Source organism: Cervus elaphus, chromosome 11, assembly GCF_910594005.1.
Source record: "Cervus elaphus chromosome 11, mCerEla1.1, whole genome shotgun sequence".
NCBI classification, from domain to species: Eukaryota; Metazoa; Chordata; class Mammalia; order Artiodactyla; family Cervidae; genus Cervus; species Cervus elaphus.
In genome coordinates this window covers 38,256,655-38,275,302 of record NC_057825.1, presented here as the reverse complement: position 1 = coordinate 38,275,302, position 18,648 = coordinate 38,256,655, and the positions used below count along the sequence as shown (strand labels likewise).

The 18,648-nt window shown below is 44.8% G+C and overlaps 1 protein-coding gene across 1 annotated transcript in view; it reads left to right on the top strand.

Annotated features, from left to right (window-relative positions):
* Positions 1–18,648, top strand: part of ANTXR1 (ANTXR cell adhesion molecule 1) — a 252,957-nt gene that overhangs the window by 138,576 nt on the left and 95,733 nt on the right. The window contains exon 13 of the mRNA XM_043917596.1: positions 11,859–11,954. Coding sequence (XP_043773531.1) covers positions 11,859–11,954 — 96 coding nt within the window. The remainder of the gene's footprint in view (positions 1–11,858; positions 11,955–18,648) is intronic.

Below are 18,648 nucleotides of genomic sequence, written 5' to 3'. Positions count from 1 at the left end.
CAATATTAAGAACTCTTGACCATGAAGAGCTGTTAAAGGTTTATAGGTGGCAGAGCTATTATAACATGTTAGGTCAATGACTCTAGATGCAATGGTGGAGGATGGAATTTGGGTAGCAAGGCTGGTGGTAGAGAAACCAGTGAAGAGATAACTATGATTGGCAAAAAAAAAAAAAAAGATTCTAAATCTAATCAAGTGTTGAAGAAGGAGTATATAAGGCCAGATTCAAGAAGTATTTAGCCGGTCAAAGGAATAGGTGTACTTATAAGACGGTGTGAACTTGGGGAGGGGAGAGAGGAAAAAAGAGAAAACTGAGATGGACTTCCAGATTTCCAACTTGGATTAATAGGTGGTGCGTGCATGCTAAGTCGCTTGTTGTGGCCGACTCTTTGCAATTCCATGAACTATAGCTTGACAGGCTCCTTTGTCTATGGGATTCTCCAGACAAGAATATTGGCGTAGGTAGCCATTCCCCTCTCCAGGGGATCTTCCCAACCCAGGGATCAAACCCAGGTCTCTATGTCTCCTGCATTGGCAGGCAGGTTCTGTATCACGCACCACCTGGGAAGTACTTAGTACTTATCACTGAATGAGGAGAAGAGAATGAGCTGGTTTGAGAAAGGAAACAGTGAGCTCAGTTTGAATTGTTGAGTTTGCAGTGCAGTGCCAGTAGAACCTACCAGACAGTGGAATGACCCTGACTATGACCCTGAAGCGTGAAGAGAGATCTAGGCTAGAGATAAAGAGTTAAGTCATCAGTATCTAGAAGGGAGACAGCCCGTGGCCAGTTTTAGAAAGAAAAACCACAAGGGACCAAGAATGCATCCATGGGTTGTACAACATGGCAAGCGAACTAAATGCCACTGAATTGTACACTTACAAATGGTTAAAGTGGCAAATGCTGTGTGTATGTATATTTTACCATGCTTTTTAAAATGAGAGAAGAGTAGACACTTCAGGTATAGCTTAGGGGACTCTACTCACTGCTCTGTGATGATCTAAATGGGAAGGAAATTCAAAAAAAGAGGGGATATATGTATATGTATCATGGATTACTTTGCTCTATGGCAGAAACCAACACAAAATTGTAAAGCAACTATACTCCAATAAAAATTAATTTTTAAAAAGTATATAACTTGCTTTAAAAAAAAAAAAACCAACCCAGATCCATGCCCCTGCTGATATTTAAGGGACTGAATACAAGGAAAAGCTCATGAGGAGGTGGGCAAGCAATAATCAGAGATGTGAGGTGGGAAGCTAAGGAGAGTCACCACAGATGCCAAGGCAACAGAATTCCAACAAAATGCAGAGCGGGATGGGCAATGAAGTTAGATAACAGCTAAAGTTACTTCCAGAAATAACAGTCAGAATATATAAGCTCTGGGAGAGAGGGAGAGAAAGAGAGAGAATTTTGGTCTCAGGGCTTGCCCATCCAGAACTTCTCAGCAGTAATAAAATGACTTAAATTTCATCTTTCAAAATAAAACTTGCCCGTACTCTGCCAGTTTTGTCTGGGCAGGAAACAGAGCTCATACCAGCTGCTGAGGATGGTTCGAAATTCCACTTCAGAGCCCTGGAATGTAACACCTCCCAAGTGGCAGCCTCTGCCTAGGGAGGGAGGGAGGGAGGGAGGGAAGCTGCCTGGAGCGGAGGGTGGGGGTACAGCAGCGGGTACAGAGCCCTTTGGTCTCCCTTGGAGAAGCTGACACTCCCGTCTGACTTGCCCACCATGTCCCTGGTGCAGGACAAGTCACCATATCCCTGGTCTCTTTGTCTCTGCACATCTCCCTCTCAGCTGGATAGCCTCTTTGTTGTTTACAAGCGAGTTGCCATGAGATCTCCAGGTCACGGACCATAACTGCCCCTGGCCGAAGGGCTTCTTTCCCTTGGGTGCTTTCCGACAGTGCTTGCTCAATACCAGGGACAGAGGGACGGAGCCAGAGATGGAGGCAGGAGAGGAAGAGGGACCGCCGGGTAGCCACACACCGTAGCAAACCCGCCTAGTCGTATCCTGGAGTGCCCTGTGGCATCATCATTTCCCAGCTGAATCCGGGGAAGCAGCCTGTCCAGCTTTTAAAAAGATCTAATGGATCATCAGCTGTTTTCCTGTCATATTTTTGGCAGAGTTTGGCTGATAGCCCTACAGTGTGGCAGAATAAACCTGCTAATTCATTCTTCAGGTTAAATGTTTAAAAGACAGTCTCATCTAACCAGGTGAAATAGTCTGAGTATCTTCGGTAACTCAGTGATAATGCTCAGGATCTGTAAAACCTAGCCTAGATCCTAAAACTGCAGCAAACCCACCACCCATCAGGGAGGGCTCATCATACTGCTTTATTAATAATTCCTGTACACTCTTGTCAACATGTAATTGTTACAATTTACCAGGGCCCTTCTAAAAAGTGAAAGTGTTAGTCACTCAGTCCGGTCTGACTCTTTAGGACCCCATGGACTCTAGCCCACCAGGCTCCCCTGTCCCTGGGATTCTCCAGGTAAGAATACTAGAGTGGGTAGCTATTCCCTTCTCCAGGGGATCATCCTGACCCAAGAATCAAAGCTGGGTCTCCTGCATTGGCAGGGAGTTTCTTTACCGTCTGAGCCACTAAAGAAGCCCTAGGGCCCATATTAGAGTAAGTTAAAAGATACTGGAGGGGTCACAGTCCTAGGGGCAATAAAGCATGTGAACAAACAGAAATAAGACCCTCAACACCATATATGAAAGCCTTTGTTGTTGTGGACTGGAGACTGAGGCTGAGGGGACAGCAATGGACTGGAAACTGAAGTCCAGGATTAAATACACTTGCCAGCCTCCTCTTGCCTGGGGCTTGTCCAGGGAAGATGCAGAGCTTTGGGGGAGCTGATGAAGTTTAAGTTTCCAGGATCCTCTTTTGAATGGGTTCCTCCTAGCCCTTTTAAGGCCCCAGGAGGGGCACTTATAATTATGAGTTCGTATTTTTACATTCTTTTTCTTAAAGAGGCCTCCCCAAATTGTACAAGCATCAGGCCTCACGCAAAACCAGCCTGCGTGGAGCTGAAGAGTAGCTGTCCCAGTGGGTAGCATGCTCCCAGGAGAGGAAGTGGAGAGCAGAGGCCCATGTCCTCTGTGCTCTGGTCCTATTTACTGAATGGAGAAGGAAATGGCAACCCACTCCAATATTCTTGCCTGGGAAATCTCATGGACAGAGGAGCCTGGCGAGCCACAGTCCACGGGGTCACAAAGAGTCAGACACGACTGAGTGACTAAGCCCTCAAAGAGGAAGAAATGCCTGGAGTTGTACACAAAGTGCCCTCAACAGGGAAAGATATGCAGAAGTGGGGAAGAACACACCCTCCTTAACTGATCCAGAACTGAAGACACTCCACTGGCTACATGTTAATAACCCCATGCCTGGACATCAGGCAGAATCCCAGTTCAAACCCACCTTGAAGATTTGAGTTTCGTAAACTTGAGCTTCCCCCAGTTTCCCATCATTCCTCTCAGTTTTACCCTCCTCCCTTCCCCCAGGCCAGCAAGCAGATAAAACTCATATAAAAGTCTCTGGAGTCAGGGAGAACAGGCAGGGTCCCACTAGAGGCCATCCCTTTGTAGGTACAGGTTTTTTTGTTTGGTTTTTTGGTTTTTTTCTCCTTTTTTTTTTAGAGAGATATTCAGAGCAAACAGACAAACAAAAAAACAAAGTATCAAGACGGAAAGGAGCAGTGATGCTTAGTGCTCTATTCCTTAGAAGCTTGCCTCCCTCCTATTATACAAGATCTCTCATGCCCCACTACTTGTGAGTCAGAAATCCAAAATTACTAGAAACCTACCATGTGAAAGATGCTGTCATTATTCGAGTTTCCAAATCTATACCCTTGAAAATAATGCCTCCTTGTCTTAAAAGACACACCCTCATTTGGTGAGCTGGGAACAGAGGAACTGACAAAGCCATGAAGCAGGGATTTGCCTTTCAAGCCAGGTCTACTTCAGAGAAGGTTATCCTAACAAAGAATGACTGCAGAAAGGAGCAGGTGAACATGTTACACCTCAGCATTCACAGGAAAAAAGGCACGAAACTACTCCTCATTGAAGAAAACGATGTGTTGTTGTTGTTGTTCAGACGCTAAGTAGTCGTGTCTAACTCTGCAACCCCATCGACTGTAAGCTCCTCTGTCCTTCACGATCACCTGCAGTTTGCTCAGATTCATGTCCATTGAGTTGGTGATGCCATCCAACCATCTCATCCTCTACCGCCCCCTTCTCCTTTTGCCTTCAATCTTTCCGAGCATCAGGGTCTTTTCCAATGAGTCAGTTCTTCACATCAGGTGGCCAGAGTTTTGGAGCTTCAGCTTCAGAATCAGTCCTTCCAATGAATATATCTCCTTGCAGTCCAAGGGACTCCCAAGTCTTCTCCAACACCACAGTTCAAAAGCATCAATTCTTTGGTGCTCAGCCTTCTTTATGTTCCAACTCTCACATCTGTACTTGTCTACTATAAAAACCATAGCTTTGACTATATGGGCCTTTGTTGGCAAAGTGATGTCTTTGGTTTTTAATACGCTGTCTAGGTGTGTCCCCTCCCCCAGCTGGAAGTACCTTAGGCTGCTTCCATTCAGCTCTAGTCACAGATCCCAGAACCCCCAACCTCCTGTTGAAAATATTCCAAATTAAAGGGCTATGTTTGGAGAAGGAAATGGCAACCCACTCCAGTATTCTTGCCCGGAAATGTCCATGGACAGAGGAGCCTGGCGGGCTGCAGTCCATGGGGTTACATGACTGAGCATGTGTGCATGAGGGTGGAGGGAGATGGGTTGGTAGCAATAAAGTGGTAGAACTAAAAAAAAAACAAATAAAGGGCTATGTTGATTTATTAAACTTTGTTTTTATTTTTTAAATAAAATAAGAATATAAGCTGTTGGATATTTAGGCTATCCAGAAAATACCAATGACAGGAATCAATCTTTGGCTATTTGTCTGCTGCTTTCTTTTCCCTCAGAAAACTCTTTTGAAGTTTCTAGAGAATTACATGCAGAGGCTTCCCAGCAAGGACAGGTGTCAAAACAGAGTTTGCAGGGCAGATCAGGGTCTGCTCTCACGTTGCATCATAAAATCAGGTCCAGGCAGGTCCCTCCCCAGCGTCAGAGAGAAGAGAGGCTACATCTGCTTCCAGGCCTGGAGGCTGGCTGGTGCGGCCGGGGCAGACACATTTAGGCACTGCCCCAAATGGCCCCGCTCAGCCCCATAGTGGAGGCCACGTGGGCCCGGGGTATTTCCAGTCCTGGTCACCCTGTGCCCTGGTGAAGTGGTGAGCAGAGGCCAAGTCCACGCTCTTGTCCTGAGTCAGACTGAGAGCGATGGTTAGCCCATGACCCTCTTAGGCTCCAAGCTAGGAAGAAGCTTTGGGGAGCAAGCAGTGGGTAACGCCGTGACCTGGGACACAGGAAGGCTGGTGGAAGGCCTGAGTTCAAGGAGCCAAAGAAGGTGGCACCAGAACAGATCAAAAGAGGCAGCTTATGGGCCACCAGGCTATCCTCTGGACTCTGGAACATTCCACGTGTCTCCTGGCTCATGGCAGAATCTTAACACCCAAGGGAGCTCTTCATCTTGGAATATGATGAAGATACAAAAGGATTAATTTAGAGTAACTGAACCAACTTCTAGAATGAAACAAATACCATTTACTACACAGTGCAGGTGTGTATGTATTTCTCTACTATATTCTGATATATATTCAACAAAGTAACACAGAGTCTCCTAATATGAGTTGTCATGAGGTAATTGATTAAAACTTCAATCCAAGCTCATAAAAGGCAAGCAGGCTCTGCTGTGACCCCCATCCCTTTTGGACTTTACTCTGAAGCACATTTTCACCACTTGAGACTCCAGTCCCCCTGGAGCCGTGTGGGTGAACTTCCGTCAGAGCAGATGTAGCAATTACAAACACATTGTCAGTCTCTCACATGGCTATTTAATGTTTAGTCTTTAAAGTATCAATATTTCTTAAGTGAATTTTTTATAAATCTCATATTACAGTATAATGGTGAAGTGGAAGTGGGCAAAGTTCTAAAATCAGACTGTGAAGGTTCAATTCCCAGTTTTGCAACATTAAAATTGAGGGCATGTAAATGTCTGTAAGAGTCTTGGGTCAGTGATATACCTTCGCTGAGCTGTTCATTTAGTTACATGAACTCATGCACGTGTAGCACTTGGCCTGGTGCCACGAATGCCAATAGCACACATTAACTGTCGGCTGTCATGAGTAAAATTAGTACAAACATCTATGAAAATGCAAGAGTTTCAGAATGAGTGACCCTATGAAGTGTTATCCTAAAAGATGGGACCGAACTGCAGTACCCCTCCACCTGGGCCCTTGACCTCCAGTCTTTCCCTCCTCAGGTCCATACTCTATGCATTGAAAGCATTTGCTTTGCAAGAAACAAATCTGATTACATTACACTCAGGTTGAAACCACTCAGTCTCAAGATAAAAGTCACGCTCTTGGCTTGGCCTCTGACAGGGGAGATCCCACCTCCCTTCTACCCCCACAATAGGCACTTTGCGTTTGCTTTCTCGGCAGGAATGCCAAGCTCTCCTTCACCCTGCAGGGTAAGAGTCTAGTGTCACCCCCTGTGAATGGCTGGTTCCAGGCACTTGGTTCTTAGCATTTGCTGAGAGCAGTAGCCTGCTGGTTCAACCTGTAGGCTGTGGAAGAAAATGGCTCAGCTTTTTTGAAATTTATTTTATTGACATATAGTTGATTTCAGTTCAGTTCAGTTCAGTCGCTCAGTCATGTCCAACTCTCTACGACCCCATGAACCGCAACACGCCAGGCCTCCCTGTCCATCACCAACTCCTGGAGTCCACTCAAATTCATGTCCATCGAGTCGGTGATGCCATCCAGCCATCTCATCCTCTGTCTTCCCCTTCTTCTCCTGCCCCCAATCCCTCCCAGCATCAGGGTCTTTTCCAATGAGTCAACTCTTCACATGAGGTGGCCAAAGTATTGGGAGTTTCAGCTTCAGCGTCAGTCCTTCCAATGAACACCCAGGACTGATCTCCTTTAGGATGGACTGGTTGGATCTCCTTGCAGTCTAAGGGACTCTCAAGAGTCTTCTCCAACACCATAGATCAAAAGCATCAATATTTCAGCACTCAGCTTTCTTCACAGCCCAACTCTCACATCCATACATGACCACTGGAAAAACCATGGCCTTGACCAGATGGACCTTTGTTGGCAAAGTAATGTCTCTGCTTTTTAATATGCTATCTAGATTGGTCATAACTTTCCTTCCAAGGAGTAAGTGTCTTTTAACTTCATGGCTGCAATCACCATCTGCAGTGATTTTGGAGCCCAAAAAATTAAAGTCTGACACTATTTCCACTGTTTCCCCATCTATTTGCCATGAAGTGATGGGACCAGATGCCATGATCTTAGTTTTCTGAATGTTGAGCTTTAAGCCAACTTTTTCACTCTCCTCTTTCACTTTCATCAAGAGGCTTTTTAGTTCCTCTTCACTTTCTGCCATAAGGATGGTGTCATCTGCATATCTGAGGTTATTGATATTTCTCCCGGCAATATCTTGATTCCAGCTTGTGCTTCTTCCAGCCCAGTGTTTCTCATGATGTACTCTGCATAGAAGTTAAATAAGCAGGGTGACAATATACAGCCTTGATGTACTCCTTTTCCTATTTGAAACCAGCCTGTTGTTCCATGTCCAGTTCTAACTGTTGCTTCCTGACCTGCATATAGGTTTCTCAGCAGGCAGGTCAGGTGGTCTGGTATGCCCATCTCTTTCATTTACAATGTGTTAATTTCTGCTATACAGAAAAGTGATTCATGTTTACATATATATATATATACACACAGAGATATATTATATATAGATACATAAACATATGCATTCTTTTTCATATTCTTTTCCATTACCGTTTATCACAGGCTATTGAATAAAGTTCCCTGTGCCATACAATAGGACCTTGTTGTCTATTCATTCTCTATATAATAGTTTGCATCTGCTAATCCCAATCTTCCACCCCATCCCTCCCCCAACCCCGTCCCCCATGGCAACCACAAGTCTGTTCTCTAAGTCTGAGTCTGTTTCTGTTTCATAGATAAGTTCCTTTGTGTCACATGTTAGATTTGACATATAAATGATATATGATGGTATTTGTCTTTGTCTGACTTACTTCACTTAGTATGATCGTCTCTAGGTCCATCCATGTTACTGCAAATGGCACTATTTCATTCCTTATGGCTGAGTAGCATTCTATCATATGTATGTAATCACATTTTCTTTATCTGTTCATCTGCTGATGGACATTTAGGTTGTTTCTTTGTCTCACCAAATGGCCCAGCCTTAAATTCTGGTTTTTCCCTGTGAACTTGGGCATGGTTCTTTTCCTATGTTTGCCTCAGTATTTTTATCTGTAGAATGGAAAACATAATATTATTGAATTCATAAGGTTTTTAATGATAATTAAGTGAACTGACATATTGAAAGCATATTAGTACATAGAATAGACAGTCCCTGGCACTTAATAAGTATGTGGTATTAGCTGTATTATCGTCATTACATTATTACTATTGCCCCATAATGTAAGCTTTAAGAATTGAGACTGTCTACATAGTTCACTGCCTGGCACATAAGAGGTGGCACATGGGGTGGTTACTGGTGGGGAGAAGGGCATTAGAGGAGGGAGGGAGTGGGAGGTGCAAACTATAGCGTGTAACATAAGTTCAAGAATGTACTATCAATAGAGAGCATAGCCAATATTTTGTAATAACTGTAAATGGAAAGTAAACCTTCAAAGTTGTATAACATTTTTAAATAAAATGAAACCGATCCAACAAATTAATAAGTAAAAGGTGCTGTATATACAGCTGTTGAATGGCCCACAGCCCCCTGAGTATGGGTAACAGTTGATACATGTTCCTCAGCAGACTGTGAAAACCCTGGTTCTCTCTAATTAGTCCTTACCCCAGATATCCGCTCAGTGGGCACAAGACAGACCCCCGTAAACGCTGGCTGAATGAATCCATGAGTGAACCACTGAGGTTCATGTTCATGCAAATGTTATCTCCTTATAAGACATGAGTCTCGGGTCTAAGTTTACCAAAAATGCACGCCCTTTGTTTGATGGTGACTCTTTTTGCACTGGATGTCTGTGTATAATGGTTGCTGGAAGATCTTGAAAACCAGGCAGTGCATTTGGGGGGTTTATTGGAGGCTGCATCCAGAGCAGGGGTCAGTCCCTTCAGGACCTCCTGCCCTGCTGCGTTTTGTTTCCCCCAGCATCCCCAGGGCACTTGCCTTTCCCTGAGTCCCACGCTGTCTTCCTCCACAGCAGCAGGGAGGCCTGGAGCTGGGTAGGGTCAGACCAAACCTGGCCAGAGGCAGGCCACACAGAGCTTTGTCTGAATCCAGGAAATCTTCTTCCAGTACTGAAGCCTTCTGTCTTCCCATCTGGGCCCGGTCCTTCACCCTCCCCACTTCATAGGAAACCTTCTCCTTTTTCCAGAAGGAAATTTTTAAAAATCCTCCAAGTACATCAGCCTTTCTGCTTCAGTTCCTTTCTCTAGAGTGAGGATTAAATCAGAAGAGGAGAGACTGCGTATAATGTGAATACATGTAGTCTGTAGTCTTTACTAAATTATAACTTAATACTGAAATACCAAAGGTTTATAAGCCTTGCAGTAACAAAATTACATATTATTCTGAGTGCAAACAGATTTATGATGTGAAATGGCCACCATATTTGCTGGCCATGTGGAAACAAAGAGAGGGTGAGTTACAACGCAGCGTCTGGCTTGATGGCTTCCAAATCTCTCATCCAGTCATGTCTGCTTTCATCTTACAATTCATTTTGTCCTGACGTCAATGCAATGAGGCAGGTGAGGTTTAGTATCTCCATTTTATGGATGGAATGTAGGGATGGAAAGATCAAGAGGGTTGCCTTTGACTAACAGTAAGTCTGGAAAACACACATCGTTTCCTTGTGTCTTCCAGGAGAGCATCATTTTCTGCTGTAGCTCATGCATGAATGTTGTGGTCCAGGAGCATCCTCTGGCCACCGTGGCCCCTCCCCACCCACTGCCCAGCCCTGCACCTGCACTTGTGAGGTGCAGCTCCCTCGGGGGCAATAGGGCATTCCTAAGCCTCGGCTTGGTGGGAGTCAAATGTTTAGTTCCCTGGCTTTTAGGTCAAAGACATTCCACAGAGTAAGAGATGCCTTTGAACAGCTTCCAGTAGTCCCTGATGCGCACTCAGAGTAAGAGTGAGTCACACCCCAGCTCTGCCATTAACTCACTGTGTAACCTCAGACAGGCCACACAGCCTCCCAGCTCTGGAAATGGCAGGGAGGGAGCAGCTTTGAGAACCTGGTCACACTGGGAACAGCTTCCCATGAAGTCATGTGCCCTAAAATTCATGAGTGTCGTTTTGGGAGGGTGACACCTTCCATCCAGTTGAGCCTGTCTATGTACCCCACAGGTCCTCCAACCCAGGGTGAGAGCCCCAGGGTCATGTGAGTGCTCACACCAAAGGGCGGAACCCCAAGTGCAGATTTTTAAAATACAACTTTAGGAGTTTATTTTCTTATTATTCAATGCTAAAAAGAGAAAAAAACAAAGATAGATTTTTTTTTTTAATTACCATTAACCCACTACCTGCAAAACCACCATTAATATTTTAGTAAATATCCCTCAGTCTCTCTCTCACTCTTGACACATATACATAAGTCCACTCTTTATATCAGGGGTGTTTTCTTGGGTCATTTAGATATTTGCAGACATAATGTCTACAGAGTAACTGACTGTATGGTGGTTCTATAATGTATTGTTAGTCGTTCTTTGTTAAACCTTTAGGTTGCTTTCCTTTATCATCATCACCATCATCATTATCTGTGCAAACATACCTGATTTTCCCAGGGAGGTGCTAAAAGTAGAAGTGCTGGCTGTACTGGCAAGAAGGGGTATCCATGACAATTAATACCTGTGACAACTTGCCTCTAAGCCCTAGCTCCAAACATTGTGCCCCCTTGCATTCCCAGGAGCTGGGAAGGAAGGGAGATGGAGGGCACTTAAATCTGCCTCTTTGAACCGCCAGCCTCGGAATACTGACACCCAGTCAATGAGATCTCTGCTGCTAAAAGTTAACCATCTCAGGCCATGGCAACTGTCATTTTGGGGGCTGGCCTAGGCATGTTTGGAAGTGGGCATAATTTGTCTTGGCTGCCTGTCTCACTGGATCTGACAGCAGCATTGACTCAGCCACCACACCCCTCCCCTCCCAGGGCCAGCAGCAGCTGCTTTACCCTCCATACCCTGGAATCTTTTTGCCCTTTATCACATCCTATCTGTGGGCTCTAGTCTTTGCTCGTGAATCTATTACATGAACACATGAGAAACAGGTTCAGGGGAGCAGACTGAGTCCTGACAACTGTCCTGAGTCCATACCAGGTGGTGGCAGGCACAGCAGATCCAGGGAGCAGGAAACTGTTAGCGGACAGAGGGTGCTGGTCCGCAGGCAGGTAGGGAGTGGCAGGCCTTCTCGGAGCCCAGATGCATGAGCAGCCATCTGCTCTGTCTGTGGCAGAATTAGTCCTTCAGGATGTTGTTCAAAGAGAAGAATAGGGCCTCCCTGAAAAGAGGAATCTGTTTCTCATGAGAATTGACTATATAGAGTGTGTTGCCCAAAATGCTGGGCAGAGTCTCAGCCATTTGCTTGGCGAACTGTGCACATCTCTGGGCCTTAAATCTGCATACTGAGGATGGGAGTGTGGGGTGGGGGACCACAGGGGTTGCCTTGCCCCACCCAAGCTCCGTACTGGTTGCACACAAAGCCAGTCCCACTGCTGACCACCCTCTCTCTTGGCCCCACAGTCCGATGGCTCCATCCTGGCAATCGCCCTGCTGATCCTGTTCCTCCTCCTGGCCTTGGCTCTCCTCTGGTGGTTCTGGCCCCTCTGCTGCACTGTGGTAAGTGACGCAACCTCCTCCTCTGACCTTGGGCCTCTGGCCACGCAAGGCGAAGAGTGACACAAAGGTAACAGTCCCACGAGCAAGGAAAGGGTAACAAGAAAATTGTAAATAATTAAGAATAAGTCTAGCACTTTTTGGTACAGTTAGTACAAAATTGGCCACATCTAACACAATCAATCTAACACAATCAATGACCCTGAGTCATTAGGAGTTCAAATGGGTTAGGGAGTGAGTTTACCAGTGGACATGCCATTTGCGTAGGACAGCTGGAGAACTTGCTCTGGGTCCAGTGCCTAGGAAGGATTAGCAGAATACTATAAATGATGAGGCTTAGTTGATAGGTAACCAGTACACATGAATGTGTGTGTCTTTGGTACATGTGCATGTGTGCACACACATACACACACATATTTGTTGAATTGCATCAACTGGTACTCTTCCAAAGCCAACTTGGTCTTAGCAACTAGTCAGCTCATCCAAGAAAGTGACTTAGGCCTCTATTTTTAACAATACAGAGTGGCACCTACCTTTTATAGCATGCACCTGGGCTTCCCAGGTGGTGATAGTGGTATAGAACACACCTGCCAATGCAGAAGACATAAGAGACATGGGTTCGATGCCTGGGTCAGGAAGATCCCCTGGAGGAGGGCATGGTAATCCACTCTAGTATTCTTGCCTGGGAAATTCTATGGACAGAGGAGCCTGGTGGGCTACAGTCCATGGGGTCACAAAAGAGCTGGACAGGATTTACTGACTAAACAACAGCAACAATCAGTTTCTATTCCCTGGCACAGAGACCCAAACAAAAGGAAAAGCCCAAACAACATAATATCCAAATGAAGGAGAACATTAGGTCTCATAGGTCTAGTTCTAGCACGTACCCTGCCTTCTTGCAGAGTCAGAGCAAGCACTGTAAAGCCAGGTAGGTTTGAATCAGTGCTGCTCTGCTGATGCGGGATCTTTCATTCCCTGGATTTCAGTCCCTCTGTGGCCAGCCCAGGAGGGGAAAACAGATGGTGAGACTCTCCAGGCCAGTTTGTCTTCACTTTATCTCTGGAATGCCAGCATTTAAGCACACAGCACAGAGCTCCTAAAATCTATGTGTGGAAATACCCTGGTGTTCCAGTGGTTAACACTGCACTTCTAGTGCAGGGGGCACAGGTTCAATCCCTGGCCAAGGAACTAAGGTTCCACATCCTGCATAGTACAGCAAAAAAAAAATAAAAGTTTTGGGTTTTTTTTTTTTAAATTCTGTGTGAAGAACAGAAACCAAAGACTCATAGAGCACTAGACTTGAACTGAAGGAGGAAATGTCTTCAAATGGCATCTTAAGGAGATGGGAAATGAATGAAACAAGAAATTCAGCCAGGATATGGATCCATGTGGCAAGGATTTCTGGAAAGTAAAGCCTTTGCACCAACAGAAGCCTCTGGTGTAGACGGGAAAAGATGACTTTTAGCAGACAAGAATGTGTGGTGGGGAGGGACTCCAGACAGGTGCAAATCTTGAGTCAATTAGTGTAATCCAGGTTGGAGTGATTTCACCAAGATTTTAAGCTGTCTCAGCCACGGCAGCCTCAAAAGTTAAATGTTTAAATACTTAAGGCTGCACAACCATTTTATTTGGAAGGTTTAAAAAAAAAAAAATGAGCCAGCCAGAGTGCTCTGTATGGTGATTCAGAAATATACACATTTCCAAGTCTGGAATTCTGGAGGGAGACCTTGTAGTGGGCTCTTAAAGAAGGGGTGGCTGGCGGTGGTATTGACGGCAGCCCAAAGTGAGCGCCAGGGCTTCTGTTATAGCAGGCATCCCCTTTGTTCACTGAGTCCCTTTAATTGTTAAAAACTGTTACTTCTGAGTGGAGGCAGCTAGAAGCAATAGAACAGCCAAGCAGTACTCTATGACTTACTGGCTGTGCGATCTTGAGCAAGTTACTTAACCACTCTGTCCCCCAGTTTCCTCGTTTGCATACGGAGGACAATGAGAGCTCTGACCTCATAGGTAGATAGTGAAAATTAAAGGATCATAAATATGTATATCTATATCTGTATAGATATATATGTATATGCATATATAACTGCTTGAAACAGTTCCTTGTATTATTTTTAATAACAATAATTAATATTATTATTTTAAAATAGTTACTATAATAAGAATACATAACTGTACCATATGGCATTCAATTTATATTGGTGAGAAATGTCTCTTTTTTCCAGTTTTGTTGAGATATAATTGACATATAACATTTTATAAGTTTACAGTCTACAACTTAATGATTTGATACTTGTATTGCACAAAGTTTCCCATAGCAAGCATCCCTTTACCCCACATAGTTACACACTTTTCCCTTTGTGATAAGAACTTTTAAGAACTACCTTCTTGGTAGTGGTGGTGGTGTTTAGTCACTAAGTCATGTCCGACTCTTTTGTGACCCCAGGGACTATAGCCGGCCAGGCTCCTCTGTCCATAGGATTTCCCAGACAAGAATACTGGAGTGGGTTGCCATTTCCTTCATCCAGGGGATCTTCCCAACCCAGGGATCAACCCCACGTCTCCTGCACTGGCATATGAATTCTTTACCTCTGAGCCACCAGGGAAGCCCAAGAACTACTTTCTTAGCAACTGTTAAATGGACAGTACAGTAGTCTCAACTGTAGACATCATGTCTTACATTACAGCTCCAGAGCTTATTTATCTTAGAACTAACTGGAAATTTGTACATTTTGACTACCTTCACTCAGTTCCTCTACCCTCAACCCTGTACCCCAACCTCTGTCTCTGGCAACCACAAATCTGATCTTCTTTTATGGATTTGGTTCTTCTAAATTCCATGTGTCAGATCATACAGTATTTGTCTTGCTCTGCTCGACTTACTTCACTTAGCCTGATGTCCTCAAAGTCCATCCATGTTGTCACAAATGGAAGGATTTCTTTCTTTTTTATGGCCAAATAGTATTTCACTGTATATGCATATCACATCTTCTTTATCCATTCATCCTTCATAGGTTGTTTCCATGTCTTGGCTATTATAAATAAGGTTGTAATGAACATGAGGCTGCTGGTACTTCTTTGGGATAGTAATTTTGTTTCCTAAAAGTGAAATTTCTGGGTCATATGGTAGTTCTATTTCTAATTTTTTGAGGAACCTCCATACTGTTTTCCACTGTGGCTCTACCAGTTTATGTTCCCATGAATGGTGTATAAGGAGTTCCACTAACATTTGTTATTGTCTTTTTTATGATAACCATCCTAACAGGCATGAGATGATATCTTATTGTGGTTTTATTTTCCAGGAAAATGCCTCTTAATTAACGCCTTTAGTTATTGGGAGCAGGATTACATAAGGCCAGATTGTTTTGCAATATTCAAAATATTTTTCAACGATTCTATCTGGTTAAGCCTATGTTGCTTTGGAAGACAGCCAAAAGTCTTAATGCAGTCTGATTTTGTAAGTCCTGAAGGATTTCTTTGCAAGGGGAAGATCTTAGAGATTGATTTCCCTGTTTATGAGGTCTATACAAACTGCCCTCACAGCTATTTCTGAAAACTGACTGGGGCTCTGACCCTTGGTGTACCCCCAAAATTGCTTCTTGATCACTGGCTTCCTTCATGAATGGTGATGTTCTGAGGGGGATGAGACAAAGTCATGTGTTTTCTGAAGGGAGTATACAGGAAGGAGGGCAGACATCATCTGCTGCCTCCTTAGGAGGCAGAATGCAGGAAGTTTCTCTCCCTTGTTTGACAGCAGCCCCCCTCCACAGTCTGGGACTGACAGAGGGTGTCCTTGTGACTGATGGTCCTGAAACCTTCCTCTGTCCTCTCTACCCTGCCTCGAGTGTGAGGAATGCCTCATGACCTGGTACCAAAGCCACATCTCAATGATGGAAAATAACCAGAGGGCAGAAAGGGTCTGTAACGTGAGGAGGCCATGACGATTCTCTGCTGTGTCCTTCCTCTGTCTTCTGCACAATTCTCTCCAGGAATGATATTTAAAGTATTTAACAACCTTCAAGCCCCCCCACCGCCATCCCAACTGAGCCAAACATTAACTGTTTAGTGGCTGAATATGAACTGGGAATGGGGGTGGTCCACAAAGTCCTGGAGGCTGGCAGGGGGAGAAGGGCAGGCAATTAGATCACTCTTTACTCATCATAATGAACATTTTTAAAGTAATGACCAGGATGACCAGAGCAAGTGTGTTGCTGGCCCTCTGCAGAACTCAGCATCCTACAAGCTGGCCTTCTGCAGAACTCAGCATCCTCTCACTTCCTGCTGGCCCCATCTGAAAGAAGAAATCTGAAGGGTGAGAGGGACTGGTGCTACTCATTGCATTTTGCATTTCTGAAAGGACCTTACTCCCATCTGGCTCTTATCTTCTGCCTAGATGGAACCTGGGTTAACTTCTTGCCCAAATAGCAGAGAATAGTCTATCAGTGGTGACCAATGGAGAGAGAATTTTTCCAGATCCTGGATCAAAACCTTTTAGTGTTTCCCAGCATGGACCTCAATATCCCCAGGTAAACCTTTGATTTCTAAGATTCCTACCTTTATTCACTGGCACCGAAAACATTCCCATTGAAGGGGAGAGTCACTGGACTATGTAGCCTGGGCTTATTTGCAGTTGCAGAAAGGGAATTCAGGAGCCAATATTTTACCCCAAAATAGACAAATAAATAGAGCCCTGCCTCAGTTCCACAAGGGGCATTGCCAGAATCCTTTAAGTCATGCAATGGCCATTCCATCTACTTATTACTTGGTCCAATATTATTGAACTTTCTCGATTGAACTTTGAAAAAAGGAAGACCAAGAAATCTAAATAAGACGATGATCATGAAAAAAGGGTTGAAATATATTGTAAGAGTGAAAAAGTCAACAATGAATCAGTGGTATTAGCAGTAAATATCATCTAATATAGATCAAGAAAGTGTAGTTAACCCTGGGTGTCTACCGTTATCCCAGCCAAGAGGCAGCACCCTAACGAGAGCCTGCAGTCCAGCTAGGGTGGTAGCTTCATGTACACAGGGAAAGGCCATCACTTCTGGCCTAAATTTCAGCAGGTCACCAGACACTGATAGATCCCTGATTAGTAGTGGGGACTTGACTCCTCCAAATCAAAAATCTGGGGATAGAATAAAAGCTTGCATGGTCTCTTAACCTATTGACCCCATATTGCCACTCTCAGGAACACCCTCGATTCCATAACTCCTTCTCCACCTGCCCTGCCCGCTTCCTGCACCTGAACAGAGCAATTGTAAGTCTTCTCTCCTGCTCCCAAGATGCTGATCCCTTCAGAAAATAATTTCCCGAGCACACTGATGAAGCCAGGGCACATTTACTGGTCCTTTGAATTGCTTAGCAAACTCTGACCTCATCTGTATGGAGCCCCAGATTTCACCCTCACAGTGTCTCTCCCAGACTGTTCTTCTCCTGGAAATGTCTATGCTACTTCTGGCCCTTTCACTCTCAACAGACAACCTGCTCTTCTGTCTCAGTGAGAAGATGGAAACCATCCTGTGAGAAACCTTCCACTTCAAACAGACTTGTGTGTATCCTTCTCCAACATCCTTCCCTTCCCCGGATGCAGACTGGCCCCTCTCCCTCTCCTTCCACTCCTGTCTTTCATCCTGTTCTCTCCCACTCACCTCTGCCTATGGTATGTTCATCCTTTCCACCGTCTTCCTCCCCACTGCCTGCTGGCCTCCTTCAACCTTTTCGAATGTGTCATAGCTTATTCCTCCTTCAAGCTGCCCTATTCCTTCTCCCCCTCTTTCATCTGAAACCTTCTCTGCAGAGCAGACTGTTCTTCTATTCACTCTTCAGCCTGCTGCACCCTGGGCTCCATCACCATTGTTTCTCTAGTCCATCCCTTGCAAGCCTGACCTCCCAGCCAGGAGTGCTCATTTCTCCTCCTACTCTAGTTCTTTCAGCAGTGGGAACTCTCTCCTTTCAACTCCCTCCCCTGCTGGCTGCTGCTGACTCTTCTGTCTCCTGCTGCTGCTGCTCACCTCTTGTTCTTTGAAATTGTCTTCAGCCTTCTCTACACATTGTCTCTGGCAATATCACCAATGCTCATGACTTTGGCTACAACGGATATGCTGATGGCTTTTCAACGTGGCCAGCCATCTCTGGCCTTGGCTTCAAAAGATCAGGTCTATAGTATCAGGACCCAGTGGATTTCTCAAACATGGGTATCTCTACCTGCCCCCACAACATGTCCCAGTTAAACTTGTTGACCCCAGAACTGGTCTTCATCACTGGATATGTCATCATCCTCTGAGCTGCCCAAACTAGAGACAGCAGAGTGATTGCCAGTGTCTTCTCCCTCTCTTCTTGTCTTCTGTCACCTCAGAATTGTGTATAGAGCATCCTCTTCTCCCATACCCAGTCTCATCTGGCACTTCTGTCCACATCCTCTACCCCAGCCCAAGTATAATACCTAGCACTCAGGAGTTGCTTAACAAATAGTTTGGAATGAATGAATGAGTGAATGGATGGATGTCATTGCCCTAGTCTAAGGTTCTGCATCTCCCACCTGAACTATTGCAATAACTTTCTAACTGCTCTTTTAGTCTACTGTCACTAGGTTTTTTTCTTTAAAAAAAAAAAATCAAGGAAACAGTTCATGATCCCACTCCCTTCCCTGCCCCAAATCCTCATGACTGTTCAAATTCTCTAAAATAGACTTCAAATT